At 42.4% G+C, this 17,500-nt stretch overlaps 1 protein-coding gene across 2 annotated transcripts in view; it reads left to right on the top strand.

Moving 5' to 3' along the window:
* Positions 1-13,751: 13,751 nt before the first annotated feature.
* LOC143293432 (uncharacterized protein ZK1073.1-like) overlaps positions 13,752-17,500 on the top strand; it is a 92,919-nt gene continuing 89,170 nt past the window's right edge. Inside the window, exons 1-2 of one of the 2 annotated variants that reach the window (XM_076604282.1) lie at positions 13,752-13,993; positions 14,264-14,314. In XM_076604282.1, the coding sequence (XP_076460397.1) occupies positions 13,973-13,993; positions 14,264-14,314 (72 nt within the window). In that variant the 5' untranslated portion in view covers positions 13,752-13,972. The remainder of the gene's footprint in view (positions 13,994-14,263; positions 14,315-17,500) is intronic. The other variant, XM_076604283.1, reaches the window with a different exon arrangement.

Below are 17,500 nucleotides of genomic sequence, written 5' to 3'. Positions count from 1 at the left end.
GGGGTTAAAAATCGGGGGAAAAAAAAACTTTTTCAAAGTAAAAACTCTCGCAGACAGAAAGGGGAAGAGAAAAAGGTGCCTCTTCACTGTAGCGACTCGCTCTCCCCGGTGAGAGCGGCCCGAATCTCACCCGGAAAAATCTGAGACGAGAAGCAGTATAATACAAAACATTAAACCCGAAAAATTGAGCGAGGTTAAGAAGTGGTTAGGGGGCGTGGGGATGAGAAGATGTACACGTCATCACAGCTTCGATATATAAATTATATGTATATATCATAGTGTGTGTGTGTGTGTGTGTGTGTGTGTGTGTGTGTGTTTATATATATTTATATATATTTATATATACAGTGGCTTGAGCTGTGGACTATTATTTCATGGCTCGTGAGTTCAATGCTTTGGGTTGGCAACATATCAAACAAGAGAGGCAAGGCCTTCAAGACTCACTTGTGATACACTTTAAAAAAAATCCAAGCTTTTTATGTATTGCGTATAATTTCAAAATGTAATGTTTAAGATGAGAAAGATCAGTTTAAAGCAAATTAACTCCCCTAGCATTAATTACAGAGTAATTTCCCTTTTTACTATCTGCACCAAAACGTTTGCAAAATAAATAAAACTTCCATGCTTAGCAAAAGAAGTTCCTGTTTGAACAGAAAATGACATTAATGACTGCTCTTGTTGTTGGGTCAGAATATCAGATCAAATTGCCAAGTTTAGAAGTTTAGAGAATACAAAAAATATAAATATAACAGTAAATGCAGTTTGCATATAATTAGGCATATAATTAGGCTTCATTATTTATTTTTTTGTGCCCATCCCAGAGGCGCAATATTGTTTTAAACAAGATGACTGGAAAGAACTGAATTTTTCCTATTTTTAGGCCTAATTTGGTGTCAACTGACAAAGTATTTGCAGAGAAAATGGCAATGTTAAAGTTTACTACGGACACACAGACACACACACACAGTGACAACCGAACACCGGATTAAAACACAAGTTTACACAAGTGAGTCAAAAAACCAAAACAAATCAACAGCAACAAAAAAAAAAAACACAAAAAAACAAACAAACAAACAAAAAAACCCAAGGTCTGGTCTTTTTTGGTGCCCGACATCCAGCTGAGCGTTGGTGCCTGCATAGCTCTGGTGTTTAGCGTCTATCTGGAATCGTGAACTGAGATTGGTGTGTAGAATCCTGGGTTCCCAGAATAACAACTGGTATTTCGTCATATACCAAATTTTAACGCGGTGTCGTTCTGGTAGCGTCAGACTGTAGTGATAGGCAGGTTCCCCAACACCCACCTACTCACTCCTAATCCAGAACTGTAACAGAGTGAAATCGAAATCTTTGTCAATTTGAGAGAGAACGAACGAACGAACGAAGTTTTTTATTGAGGGAAGTGGAATAAGCATACATGTGCTTTTTTTCATCCAGCCCTCAGGGCAAATGGAAATTGAATATGAATCAAAACATCCACAAAGTAGCAAAGAGATGAAGAAATAAAGACATGACATTCACATTCACATTTAAACATGCACATCTACATAATAAACATGTACATTTACATAATCATGATACAAACATCATCATGTCATGAAGGAAAAAGATCAAACCATCCCCCCTTAAAAAAAAAAACAAAAAACAGCCCCTCCCAAGCCTCCCCCCCACCCCCCCCCCACCCCCACCCCCCAAAAAAAAAAATTCAGGACACTGATTGTGGTTGTATATCATTAAGTAGTGCGATAGCGGTTAGACATACAATGAAACTATATATGCGTATTCAATAAGATAAAGTCAAGTTAAGTATGATTGTTGACATATTTGTCCATAAGGTGTGTATGGTAATGTTTTTTGAATTCTTGAATGCTTTTCTGAACATTAACATTGGATGAAATATTGTTCCATAAACAGCCTCCTGAATAAATGAGACTGGATTTAAACAGATCTACTCTTGGAATGGGGATCTTAATCTTGTTGGTCTGGCGGACTAGCGTGGTGGGAAATCTATCTCTCAAAGATGGAGCATAATTAGACATGATTTTAAAAATAAAAACTGCTTTGTTGTATTCAAGTTTAAGCTTTAGGGGAAGAATATCTAAATGTCTGTAGTCGTCAGCAGTCAGTGATGAAGATTTCAGAAGGATTAATTTAAGAGCTCGTCTATGCAGACTTAGTAAAGGTTTTAGTATATTATCGCTAGCTGAATCCCAGAGTGTTGACGCATAGTTAATATGTGATTCAATATAAGCAAAAATGAATAATTTTCTACAATGCAAATCAAGAAAATGTTTAATTCTGGAAAGCTGATAAATCTTTTTGGATAGGGTTTTGCATAATGACATAATATGACTGGACCAAGATAAGTTGTTATCAATGGTGACTCCAAGAATTTTATGATTATCAACTTCTTCTATTGAATGACCATTAATGGAAAAGGGTGGAAGGTTGTGTGAAAAATTTTGGCGTTTCTGTCTGGTGGTGAGTATGAGACATTTCGTTTTTTTTGGATGGAGACGCATGTGATTTAAATTGGACCATCTAACTATATCATTAATGCTTTGTTGCAGAGCATAGTACACTTTGTCTATTGTAGTGTGATTTGTATGTATTGTTGTATCGTCTGCAAACATCTCACATAATGCATTAATAAATAGAGGCAAATCATTTATATAAACAGAAAACAATATTGGACCAAGAATTGAACCTTGAGGAACTCCGTAATAGATAGACTGTAAAGAGGATTGAGATTCATTCATAGATACAATTTGTCTTCTGTCTGATAGAAATGAAGATATGAGGTCAAGTGTATTTCCAGAAAAGCCATATAATTTTAGTTTTTTCAAAAGAAGAGTGTGGTCTATCACATCGAATGCCTTCATAAAATCCACCATGAGAACACCAGTAATTTCATTATTGTTTATATTTGTGAGCCATTGTTCGACTAAGTTAGTGAGTGCTGTATGACAGGAGTGCTTGGACCTGAAACCAGACTGATTTGGATGAAATAATTTGTAGTGATTGAAATGATTAAGGATATGTTTGTTAATGTGTTTTTCTAAAGGTTTTGACAATATTGATAAGATTGAAATTGGTCTGTAATTGGAAGGGTCTGTACGGTCTCCTGACTTAAAAATGGGTACTACTTTCGCGACTTTAAAAGATTTAGGAATGATCTTTTTTGTGATACATTGGTTATAGACATAAGTAAGTGTTTCGGCAATTATAGGAGCAGAGAGTTTTAATATCTTTCCATCTATACCATCAATACCTTTCGAACCTGTTTGCTTTAAGTGGGAAAGAGCATAGTAAACTTCATGTACATCCATAAGAGGGATATCAAGGTGTGATGAAATATTTTTAGTGTTACAAAAGGTTTCGAGAATATCAAGTGAATTAAGGGATGACATGTTTGTTCCTACTGTTGAGTTAGCTACATTACAAAAATGTGTATTTAGGTTATCTGCTGATATGTCGTTAGTTGTTGTGGATTGCGTGATATTATGTTTATTTTTTAACTGATTTATGGCTTTCCAAATCAATTTATTATTGGATTTTGTGGAAATAAGTTCTTGAAAATAATTCTTTTTTTCTGAACGTTTCAAAGCATTTACAAGATTACGTTGTTTTCTGAATTCATCTTTCTTACCTTCTGAGAGAGACGAGTCTCTTTCCTTAATCTTATCATCAATGGTTTTAGTCATCCACGGCTGTTTAGGATAGCTTTTGACACGTTTTGTTATGAATGGAGCATGTTTATCATATACATTAAGAAAATTGTGATACCAAACCTCCAGTGCTTCTTCAGGATTAGAGAACTGATAAACAGCTGACATATTGGAATGTATCAAGTTCTGTAGAAATAAATCCTTATCAAATTGTCTAAAATCTCTATGGCAAACGGTTTTATGTCTATTTGCAGGAATTTTTACACCTCGTTTGGACCATGTGAAACATATAGGGGAATGGTCACTGCAGCCAAACGTTGGGGAACATACTTCTGTTATGGAGTTTGTAGATGAAGCGTATATGTGATCTATAAGTGTTTTTGACGTTGCAGTAACTCTCGTAGGTATGTCAATTAACTGCGTTAGGTGAAACGATTCATAAAGTTTTGTCCAGTGTTTGTTTGATTTGAGTAAGTCAATATTAAAGTCACCTAATAGTATTATTTCACTTGAAGACAAAGAAGCTTCTTCCATCATCAACATAAACTTGTCTATCCAATCTACATGTTCAGCTGGATTTCTATAGATAAAGCCGAGAAGGATAGGTTTTGATTTCTTAAAGCGTATTTCGATCCATACAGATTCAACTTGATAATTTTCGAGTGATTCAATTCGTTTAAAGTTAATGTTTTGTTGAACATATACTACAAGGCCTGTTTCTCTAGAACATTTCGGATCATTACGAATAATACAATAGCCTGGTAGTAGTAAATCAGAGTCTTGTATATGGTCTGTTAGTCTTGATTCAGCAAATCCGAATATGTGAAACTGTTTTCCGGAGTTTGAAAGGACATGGGATACATCAGCTAGTTTGTTGATGATATGATTAATATTCAGAAAACCTACTTTAAAACCATCGGATATTGGCCAAGTGTTGAGTGTTTTAGTCATGGAACAGAAAAAGTGAATACAACAGTATCAAAGATGACTATTAATGTTATGATACAATGGTACAATGGAAAGGAGAAAAAAAGACACAAGAAATACCAAAGGACACCTCCAAAAGTACACAGTGTGCAATATACTTAACCACTGATTAAACAACCTATCAAATAACAAGTCACATAAAATATAGTCGAATACACCAAGTAATTAGGTCAATTATATATCCAAGTTTACACCGTCATCAAATAAGAAGTCACATAGAATACAATTCAAATATAGCAAGTAATAAGGTCAATAATATTGACTGCGTCCGCACAACTCACGTAATTTGCGCTGAATATAGTTTTGGTCCGGCAAACTATGACAACCTCATGTGCATTACGAGATCACGAGTGTGTCCGCAACACACACACACACACACACACACACACACACACACACACGCATGAACGTTCACGAGAATGTGCACTTACCGCACCCACGCACTTGCTGCACGAGCGTGTGAACATTCGCAGAACTATACATATCACACGCATGATTCACATAACTGTACATGTACATTTGTATACCGGAATGCTATTGATATATAAATATATGAATATATTATATGTATATATGAATTTATATTTTAGCATAACAACACCCAGTTAGACAGATGATATTGATGAGAAATCAAATCAATCTATGTTGTTTATAGCCCTGCCGACCACTAAGGTCATAATCATCAGAGCTCAGAGAGAGAGAGAGAGAGAGAAAGAACGCTGAACGCCTTTAATGATTCAGGCCAACAGTCCCGATCACGAAGAGAGAGAGAGAGAGAGAGAGAGAAATGATTTCCATTGTGAACAGATCAGGTTTCAGCATGCGTGCTGCACGTACAAAATATTGCTCGTGTGACTACTATGCTGCGTCACATCAACCTAACCAATCCAGAGCTTTGTAATGATTTTTGTTTTCGCAGCGAGTTCTTAAGTTTTCCCAATGGAACCATTTGTATATTTGTCAGTTCTGAGTCATTACCGAGAAAGAAGAAAAAAACACCGTAATAATCTGTATAGGCATCCATCAGCCAGACAAGGATTTATCTTACAGGATAAAGCATTCATTGTGTACGATAACCTTCCAAGTCTTTCCATCCCAGTCCTTTGTTTCTTGACCCCCCGTTTTCCCGTTCTCTCCTCCACAGCCCATTACCATCTGTGAATGATGCACATAATGGCCAGATCCCAAGTCTGGTCCGCTGCATGCGGTGAAAGAAGCCTCCCATCGGTTACGAAGTGGCGCCCAAGAATAATAATAAGGGACTGGGTTGTAAGGAGTTGGAAGGGAATCTACAAATAAACGCTGAATCCTACAATCAATCCCCTTTCAGCCTGCAGAGTCTGGTCTGCTGTTAGTGGTGAAAGGACCGACCCTACCACCGACCGGCACCGGTCACAGACCTCACTGAATACCAACTAAACGTGTGGCCTGTTGCCATCGGGGGTGATATCAGTTCACACAGGTCATTCACTCCACCTGGCACAACCCTTTCAACCCGACTCGTCCCCACCAGGACCAGGTACACATGGACCGTATATCCTGACTGTGACTGACGTGGGAATAAAACTACACTTCACACACACACACACACACACACACACACACACACACACACACACACACGTGTACAAGTACACACACACACACACACACACACACACACACACACACACACACCTGTACACGTACACGTACACTCACACACGTACACTCACACACACACACTCACACACACACGTGTACACGTACACACACACACACACACACACACACACACAAACACACACCTGTACACGTACACACACACACACACACACACACACGCACACACGCACGCACACACGCACGCACGCACGCACACACACACGTCTACACGTACACTCACACACACACACACACACACACACACGTGTACACGTACACACACACACACACACACACACACACAAACACACACCTGTACACGTAAACACACACACACACACACACACACACACACACACACACACACACGCACGCACGCACGCACACACACACGTGTACACGTACACTCACACACACACACACACACTAGCGTTGCCGGGACGCTCTGTCCCGCTCTCTGTGGTCACTCGGATATCGTGCATGTCAAACCCGCTGTCTGTCACGTAAATCGTGTTATCTCCTTTTCAATATCTGTTCATCTGTTCGCATGAATATTACTTTTCGTTTTTTTTTTAATTTCCGGCTCTCTATCTGTGGGGGTAGGGTGGGGATGAGTGAGAGAGAGAGAGGAAGAACTGGGTGGTTTCTTAGTGTAGGGATCATGGATCAAAGTAGCAGTAAATGACGGGCTGGAGCTGTGGCGGTCGGGGTTTATCCCCGGGGAGCGCTTCAGAGTGGTCCAGCCTAGATACTGCGAAATAAAGGTCCTTTTTTTATTCTTTTATTTATTAGTATTTCTTTCTTCTTTAAAAAAAAAAAAAAAAAAAAATATATATATATATATACATATATATATATATATATATATATATATAGAGAGAGAGAGAGAGAGAGAGAGAGAGAGAGAGAGAGAGAGAGTTATTGCTTTTTCCTGCAGATCCCCCATGCAGTGACAGAATAATCCAAATGTGATTGTGGTCACTAAACGGGAGGAAGGAAGGAAGGTTTATCAGTTCACATTCAAGGTCATCGTGGAGACCACTGAAATGACAAAGCAGTGGAAAAATTAAGTCAGACAGAAAGACAGTTGGGGCAAAGCCTGAATGTTATCGTTCATTTGTCACTGGGTGAGAGAGAGATGGGGAGTGAGAGAGAGAGAGAGAGAGAGAGAGAGAGAGAGCGATGGGGAGAGAATGAGAGAGAGAGAGAGAGCGATGGGAGAGAATGAGAGAGAGAGAGAGAGAGAGAGAGAGAGAGCGATGGGAGAGAATGAGAGAGAGCGAGAGCGATGGGAGAGAATGAGAGAGAGTGAGAGCGATGGGAAGAGAGAGAGAGACAGACAGACAGAATACATATTTTGTACTTGATTTTAAGACGGATATCAAGACAAGTTTGTTATAGCGTATTATCAGATCTGTTCAATGCTTTAACTGTCCATCTTACAAACACACACACACACACACACACACACACACATGCTCCCAAGCACACACACACACACACACATGCACGCAAGCACGCACGCACACACACACGCACACACACACACACACACACACACACACACACGCACACACACACACGCACGCACGTTATTTCCCTTTAAATTCATTTCTTCTTGTCCGTCCGTACCCCGATCTTGACATTGGAACATTGTTGTGCTCTCGTGGAGAAGTCTTTATCCTTGTTTCGCACGCAAGAAGCCATCGAGTTTAGGTCTTGCCCATTTCCAGATGGGGTCTTCCTCCTTTACAACTTTCAACCAGAGCGATCGGCTCGTGCCGTGCAACATTGCTGTTTTTCACTTCTCCGTGTAATGTGATCTAGTGTTCGGAATGTCCGGTGGAGCAGTGGCCCACTGGTCACGCGCGCGCGCGCAGCTAGAAAATGAGCGTACACAGGTTCGAATTCCATATGTGGACCAGGAGTTTTATTGTTCTGAACTGAATGTGTTTTTCTTTTCTTTTCTTTTCTTCTCAGCACGAATATGACGCCATAAAGTTAAAAAATAAAAATAAAAAAGTTTAAAAAAAAGGTCAACCCCCCCAACACACACACACACACACACACACACACACACATATATATATATATATAATTTTGTTTGTTTGTTGTTGTTGTTTTTTTAAGTTGGGATGACAGTGTTGTTACGAATTCCCAGAATTGATAAATTCGCTACATGTAGTAGGCTACACTCAAGAAAAATACGCATACTTAACCGTGATCATTTTGTATTCCTATATCACGCTTTCTGTCAAAATTAACTCACTCAGTACGGCCAGTCCTCTCTTCTCCTCTACACAGATGTCCAGAGGGTGTCTGAATGACCCAACCTTTAGCTTCCGTCGTCAGAATTGTGGTATTCTCTGTCAACATTCACGTCTTCAGTATAAGAGCCTTCCGCTTGCAATATTTTGATGATGGTAATTGGGGTGAAACACTGTTAACGTCGTCTCTTTCGCCGTTCGTATGGAGAGAGTTAATGCACTCACATTCAAAACTTTGACGAGAAATTCTCAATTCCCGGGCCATTCAGTAAAAGTGCAGTTTATTTATGATCATTTTCAGTGCTGTTATCATTTCCCATGGGAAAAAAAGAAGAAAAGAAAAGAAAAAAAGACGACGGGCGCAATAGCCGAGCGGTTCAAGGGTTGGACTTTCAATCTGAGGGTCCCGGGTTCGAATCTCGGTGGCGGCGCCTGGTGGGTAAAGGGTGGAGATTTTTCCGATCTACCAGGTCAACATATGTGCAGACCTGCTTAGTGCCTGAACCCCCTTCGTGTGTACACGCAAGCAGAAGATCAAATACGCACGTTAAAGATCCTGTAATCCATGTCAGCGTTCGGTGGGTTATAGAAACAAGAACATACCCAGCATGCACACCCCCGAAAGCGGAGTATGGCTGCGTACATAGCGGGGTAAAAACGGTCATACACGTCAAAGCCCACTCGTATACATACGAGTGAACGTGGGAGTTGCAGCCCTTGAATGCAGAAGACAAAAAAAAAAAAAAAACACACCCCAAAACCCGGACCTTTTGACACAATAAATCTTCCATAAGAAGGAAGGCGCACGTGTAACACGTCGCACAGCAGAGCTTCAGGCAGCAGGAACTAGACTGATGACGGATTGTCACGCTGCTCTGTCGTTGGTGCCGTGTGTTACAAAACTCGCCATCTGTCTTCTGGCAGTCCTGCGTCACCCAGTTACGGAGGGGGTCACAGTCTCTGGCACCACACCGCTGATGGCACGTGCCTAGGGTTCTGTACTGGCCAATCACTGACGTCGCCATTAATGAATGTCTTTAGTAGTGTTCATCCTCGTACTTTTTGTTTGCCTCCTGGCTCATTATCATGCTGTGTACTTTGGGAACGTCTTTGCTTTCACGCAACAAGCGTGGGCTGCTCACGTAACTAACGTGAATGTATGTGACTGCGGAAAAACAACAATCAAGTTTCTTGCGTACAAATTGTTTACTGGACATAAGGATATATTTATGTGGCTAGAATCATATTGTGTCGTTGTCTGTCACGGTGTCACCTATGAAAATTAGTCGTTTATCAAAAAAAAAAAAAAGAAAAAAAAAAAAGAAGAAAATAAAATCGTCTGCAAGGGCAGTCATAAAAATGTCGTCTGTTCAGTTACGAACGTCGTCCATAAAGACGGTCGTCTGTCAAGAATGCTGTCTGTAAAGATGGTCAAATGTCAATAACAGACAGACAGACATACAGACGGAGAGAGACAGACAGACAGACAGACAGACACACACACACACACACACACACACACACACACACACACACACACACACAGACACACACAGAGAGAAATTGAGAAAGGAACGAAAAAATCTCGTGGAACCATCAATGATATATGGAGGAACACTGATAAAACAGATTGTAGAATATGAATTAGAAACAAACAAACAGCAACAACAGCAACAAAACCAAACCAAACAAAACCAAACAAACATACAAACATACAAACAACAGAACCAGCCTGTGCACCTGATACAGCATTACCCAGTGGTCCTGCCTTATCCCTTGACCCGTTTCACGTTGAAATCTCTCTCTCGACCTTTCTTGAAAAAAAATACAGGAAAGCTGGGTTGGGGAGGGGGGGTGTGGGGGTGTGGAAGCACACACAACTCACGAAAATGGTGTACGTATGCACATTTTGGGATGATGGATGACAGCCCCTTGACAATTATGTACTGCCCATTTGTGTGTGTGTGTGTGTGTGTGTGTGTGTGTGTGTGTGTGTGTGTGTGTGAGAGAGGGAGACAGAGAGACAGAGACAGAGAGAGACAGACAGAGACAGACAGACAGAGCCTGGAGAGACAGACAGAGACAGACAGACAGAGAAAAAGAGATTAATGCGTGAATCCAGCCTTCCCCAGTCTCGGGGGATTTTTTCGAGGAAAGTAGAAAAGCACTGGTGTGTGTGTGTGTGTGTGTGTGTGTGTGTGTGTGTGTGTGTGTGTGTGTGTGTGTGTGTGTGTGTGTGTGTGTGTGAGGGAGGGAGACAGAGAGACAGAGACAAACAGAGACAGACAGACAGAGCCTGGAGAGACAGAGAAAGGGAGATTAATGCGTGAATCCAGCCATCCCCAGTCTCGGGGGATTTTTTCGAGGAAAGTAGAAAAGCAATGGTGTGTGTGTGTGTGTGTGTGTGTGTGTGTGTGTGTGTGTGTGTGTGTGTGTGTGTGTGTGTGTGTCTGTGTGTGTCTGTGTCTGTGTGTGTTTGTGTGTGTGTGTCTGTGTGTGTGTGTTTAATCATTCGTCCTCGTCCTTCAAGGGATAAGTCCTAAACATGCACAATGCATAACATAATAAAATGAAAAAAAAACAAACCCAGACATTGTGGGGAAAAATTCCACGGAGACGTAACTTGAGATGAACTGTTTATAAACGAAAGACTTGCAGTAGGAATGACAGAAATACACTGATGCTGATGCGGAACAGTATGGTCTCAAGAAACAGCTGTAGCTAATTTCAATCACAATGAGTATTATGCGGACACTCGGAAATTCTATCGGCTGAGAAAAAAACAACAACAACAACAACAACAACAACAACAACAACAACAACACACACACACACACACACACACACACACACACACCAAAACAAAACAAACAAACAACATCAAAAAATGACGAGCACAAACAACTCGATGAGACGAACCGTTTAAACAAAGGCCAAAGCACTGCAGGCAAAACACCATTATTGATATGGTTGTTGTATCACCACATACTTATGTTGAATCATTCGTAATCTAAAAAAGAAAAAAAAAATAGTCCAGAGGTAACTGATGTGAAGGGGGCACATTGGTAGAACCGGTCAGGCATTGGACATTTCTGATCCAATGCTGACCATCTGGTGATCAGGGATCAGTGTTCCGGGCTGCTGTTTCCGGTGTGTCCTTGGGAAAGGCACTTCACTCCGATTTCCCGCATCACAACCCCAGGGGGGTGTATGGATACATGACTTCAGTTGGGGAATAGTGTAAACGACAAAAGGTGAGGGCTGGATTCTTCATTTCTATGCCAAGCCGTGGCATGGGTACGAATGGGATACCCGAACTTCAGTCGGGGAAACTGAGGTGAAAACGACACAAGGTGAGGCTGGGTCCCTCATTTCTATGCCAAGCCGTGACTTGGGTACGAATGGGATACCCGAACTTCAGTTGGGGAATAGTGTAAACGACAAAAGGTGAGGGCTGGATTCTTCATTTCTATGCCAAGCCGTGGCATGGGTACGAATGGGATACCCGAACTTCAGTTGGGGAAACTGAGGTGAAAACGACACAAGGTGAGGCTGGGTCCCTCATTTCTATGCCAAGCCGTGACTTGGGTACGAATGGGATACCCGAACTTCAGTTGGGGAATAGTGTAAACGACAAAAGGTGAGGGCTGGATTCTTCATTTCTATGCCAAGCCGTGACATGGGTACGAATGGGATACCCGACTTCAGCTGGGGAAAATGAGGTGAAAACGACACAAGGTGAGGCTGGGTCCCTCATTTCTATGCCAAGCCGTGACATGGGTACGAATGGGATACCCGAACTTCAGTTGGGGAAACTGAGGTGAAAACGACGGACAAAGGGTGAGGACTGGGCCCCTCATTCCAAGGCCGAGCCGTAGCATTCCGCACAACAGCTATGTGAAACAACACGTGGCAACAGATAACCTGTGAGATTCTTCAACAAGAATCACTGAAGCCATCCGGATGGCTACAAGGGTCAGCTTAGTCAACTGAAAACTAAAACATTAACTTCCGGTTCAAAACTAACATGGATACTGAATACCGAAACAGCAACCAAAGCGCACGCGACGTAAAACCGTAATAATTGTAATGACGTTATACCATAATAATTGTAATGACGTTATACCATAATGATTGTAATGAATATGACATAATGGGCCGTACCATAATAATTGTATTACATGCGAAGTTCTACCATAATGATTGTAATGCAGCACATGATTTCACGACCCCGATGGCCGTAAATGTCTATGGGAACTTCAACCTTTGAACAGATAGATGACGTGACAAGTTATTTTCTTTCCGAGCACTGCAGAATTTAAACCCGGCAGCGGCAAAGCTAAGCCGGTGTGTGTTTTCGTGCTTTGTTTCAGGCGTTGTTTTTGTTTTTGTTTTGTTTTTTAAGAAATTTTAGGGTGCAATTAGACTTTAAAAAAAAAGTTTGGGCCTACTACAACTGAAACAAAGAAAGAAGAAGGGGAAGAAGAATATAAGGAAGAGGAAGCAGAACTGAGGTGAAGAAGATGAAAGAGCCGGGACGAATGAGGAAGAAGAGGAGGGAAATGAGAGAGAGAGAGAGAGAGAGAGAGAGAGAGAGAGAAGAGAGAGAGAGAGACTCAGAGTTAGAAAGAGAGAACCCCCAACAACGAAACTCAGTTTTCAGTAGCCTGGTAGGCCATCATAGCCTGGGCGTGCAGCGTGGGCATTCTTGTGCATTTCAAACAGCCGCAGCGCCGCGCACACACAGCTGAGAAAGGCAGCCGGCATCTCCACCTCCTGTGCCAGTCGGCAGTCTCCATCGCAACTGTAAACAAATCGATTGGGTAACGGGAACTGAGGTGGAGATTATTAGCGAGCATGCAGAGATTTTCTGATTCGAGACAGAAGAAAAAACGACCTTGCTTCTTCGTGACACCTTTACAAATTCTGTGATTACACTTTTCTCATCACTTTTTTTTTTTTTTTTCTAAATGTGCATTGGCTGATCGATTGAGGAACTGTTGGCAGTTTTGATTTCCATGTTTTTCGAACCACCAACGCAAGCATCATCGGCTCATTTGTAATCATCTTCTTACTGTGTTTGCGATAATTTGATGCTACGATTTCTGCAAGATATTTCATTGCTCAGCCACCAATACGCTGTTAATGTTGTGTGTTGTGTAGTTTATACATGTCTTCTGCTGATCGGCCGAGACGAGAAAAACAACCGTCAGCTGAGGTTGCCGCCTACGTGCCGTGTCAGACGCCCCGAACTGAGCCGGAGATAAACGAGGCCAGCCGAAGGTAGCAACGCCAACTTGTGGGGAGAGAGGCACAGAGAGAGCCGAGCAGACAGAAATCGCTGGAGCGTTGGACGAGAGTGTAGTCAGTTCATCGACCTTGTGATTTGTGTCTAGCATCTGGGTTACCATGTCTGCAGCAGCCATGGAGGTAATCAAATATGTACAAAATAAAGCCACAGCTGTTGTGTGTTGTCCATCGGGCTTAAAATGTTCTACATTTTCCGATATATTTTTTCCACCCCGCAATGTTTTTGCCTGCGGTTGGTGTTGCTCGCGATGTGTCGTGTGTGTGAAACTTGGATGAAAACAATGTTTACAGTGCTGGCGTTTTGTTTTTGTCTGGGGTTCGTAGTGTTCCCAGACACAATACTGACGTTTTCTACCAGAAATGATTGACATAAATCCGTGTGTGTTGCAGGAAAAGGAAATCTCCGCCCCTCGGGTCGGGACATTCAAGGTCCACATCATGGTAGGTGTTCTTGGACAGAAATCAATATTTAGTTTGTGTGTTCAGTGCCCATCACTTCTACGCACCATGAGGTCGATGTGCGCCTGCTCCTTCCACCCCCACCCACACCTCGTCGCTTTTTTTTTTTTTTTTTCATCTGTGTGCCGCTGCTTGGGGGTTGAGAGGGTTCATTTCACTGCTTAATTTCAAACCGCAGTCACAACTCACACACTCTTTGTTTCTTTCTTTTTCTTTCACACAAACAGACACACACATACACACTGACACGCGCACGCGCGCGCACACACACACACACACACACTCCGGGCATATCACATACACACTGACACGCGCACACACACACACACACACACACACACACACACACTCCGGGCATATGCACTCTGACGTACACATACACCATACACATATGTACACAAAAAGAGAGACCGAATCAATTCTGTGCATTTGCTTCACTTTTGTAAATGCTTTTTAATGCTTTTTCCAAAACCTTGCAATCTTTTAATGCATTTGTTTTCTTCCATCAGCTCACACTTCAAGATGTATTTGATAGAACGAGCAATGTGTGAAACATAGACCTGTTGTAAACGTGTCAGTCAGAAAAAACTGAGCTATATTTGGAGTTAGCAGATTATTACCGATCAGATCTTCGTCGAGATAACATTCAAAATTAAAAAAATGAAATTGCGGAAACTCGATCTTTCTTGTCCGCCGACTTAGAGGTCAGCAAGATACGGTGTTTTTAACAGAACAGTAACAAACGGCTTTGCATTCTCAGTCAACATCAAGCTTCAAAATGCAGATTATTTTGACTTGAAAGCAGCACCTACATAGGCTTAGCATCTTCTTCTTCTGCTTCTGCTGCTTCTTCATTGTAGCACCCAACAGAAGAAGAGCCCCATATCGCACTTTTCGACTGCCAGCTGTGTTAATTTAGATTCTTGAATAGAAGTGTGCAAACTCGACAGAAACAAAGGAGAATGATATTAACTTGGACAGCACCTGTAGGAGGCCATTGGTTCTCGCGCGGAGCCCACCAACCAACCACCTTACTGTCAGATAGTCCCCTCTAAGAGCCTCTGGGCGAGTCTGAGGATAAACAACGTTCGTCCGCATTTCTTCGGGGTGCTGTGCCACATTGCAGAACAGTGGGTCACAGTGTGTTGTTGGAGTGAGACTAAGCAGCTGGGCTGCTGCTGGAGTGGTTTGATAGCAGCCGGTGGTAGGTCTACAGTAGCAGCAAAGAGTCTAGACTTACCAAATACTGAACAGCCTTTTTTTTCTTTAAAAAAAAAATATTTTGGAACTAGTAGGAGGAGAGTGAAGTAAAGGTCAGATTGAAGAAGTCAAAATTAATGACTGAATAAAAATAAGAGCGATGACAGAATGGAATGAACGCGAAGTGTGTCGTCCCATTTCGATCGATTTTATCACACACACACACACACACACACACACACACGCACCGCGGGTGTGTATCGGTGCACGCTGCACGCACACCCACGTGTGCAAGTGCAACTGAGTCACATGTAGTCAAAATGACGCGCACTGATGCGCCAACACGCATGCTGTCCTTGTTATTGTCATAACTGAAGTGTACTACGCATTTAGGTTACTGTTAGTCAAGGACAGTGGTACAGCGGCAGAGAATTGGCCACATCAGTAATTATTCGATGTGATGAGAATGCCAAGTTACGTGGCAAGTTCGCTGTGTTGGTCACTTTGTTGTGGTCAGGAGGAAGGGATTGCGAAATAAAATTATATGTCAACTATTGATTTCCTTTGTTTTAAAAAAAAAAATCGCAAATTCTTTATGAACTGAAAAACCATTTGACATAAGTCAAGGGCAGAGAGGAAGTAAGCAAGCGCTTGTGAATGAGGAGCGATAAGCTGAATAGACGCCGTAGTTTTCGCGCAAAGGTGAAGGAATGAGGAGGAAACAGATTCATGGTGTGTTATACCCCCTCCCCGGCCCACCCCCAGGCCCTCAATCCTCCCCCTTTCTCCACCGGGTGCTCACAGTTTCAAACCTTCGACCCTGACAAACCACTCTGCATTTTGTTTTTAACGGCAGGTGTGCATGTAAGAAAAAAAAAGCAAAAAAAGAAAGAAGGGGGAAAAAAAGCAACAACAAAAATAGAACTAAGGAAAAACAAACAAACCCAAAAACCCGCAGGCAAGATCTTGTTTGTGCACAACAGCTTGTCTGCAGGCGAGTTGTAGAGTCAACGGGAGTCACCTTGACCTATTATTTTAATCTTCCCAACGCCCCAAAGTCTCTTGTGGTTTCAGTATTATTCAGTGCGCTTCCCCAGCTCGCTCTGGCGCGATCCCATAGTTTTCAAACCATCGACAAGGGGGGGGGGGGGGGGGGGGGGGGGGGGGGGGGGGGGGGGGATATCAGCGTCTGTGTGTGTGTAGGGTGTCTTCTCATTATTTGTCGATCTGTTATTAGGAGTGGAAGGGGGGGGGGAGGGGGGGGACTGGCCTATTTCGAGGCGAGCCTAAATTGCATTACCGTGTTGTGTGTATGTGTTATTTATACACGCCGTCGTGTAAACAACAAAGCTGATGGAGAAGCCTGTGATGAACATTGTGTCACACTTCTTGCGGAGTGGGGGGGGAGATGATACGGGGAAGAGGAGACGATTAAGAACAAAGGAAAAAAGAATTCGGAACGACGTGCGTATCGCCACAAGACATGATTCCGGCCACACGTGTGCTTTGATATGCATTACTGCATTTTGTGCGGCACGCGCGCTGACAGGCACGTGCTCACACCACCCCTCTCTTTCGCTCGTCTTCTCCAGGCCAGTCGCTTCCCACCTCCCTCTGTACACGCATACACACACACACACACACACACACACACACACACACACAGGGAGAGCGCGCGCGCGCACGCACACACACGTACATACACAGAACCCTCCCCACCCACCCATCCACACCCCCCAAAAAGCAAGAAACACACACACACACACACACACACAGCTGAGGCCAGACCACTGTTAAATCTGCAGACCATTTCGACACACATACACACATTCCGCGTCTGGAATCTCTCCCATCTCTCCTAATTTCCAACATCCTTCGCTCCCTGTTAGTGCACAAGCATGCTCTTGCCTCTCTCTCTCTCTCTCTCTCTCGTCTCAATTTTTGGTCTGTTTCTTCTTTGTTTCTTTG

This window comes from Babylonia areolata, chromosome 19 (genome assembly GCF_041734735.1).
Source record: "Babylonia areolata isolate BAREFJ2019XMU chromosome 19, ASM4173473v1, whole genome shotgun sequence".
NCBI classification, from domain to species: domain Eukaryota; kingdom Metazoa; phylum Mollusca; class Gastropoda; order Neogastropoda; family Buccinidae; genus Babylonia; species Babylonia areolata.
This window is presented reverse-complemented; position numbering and strand designations above follow the sequence as displayed.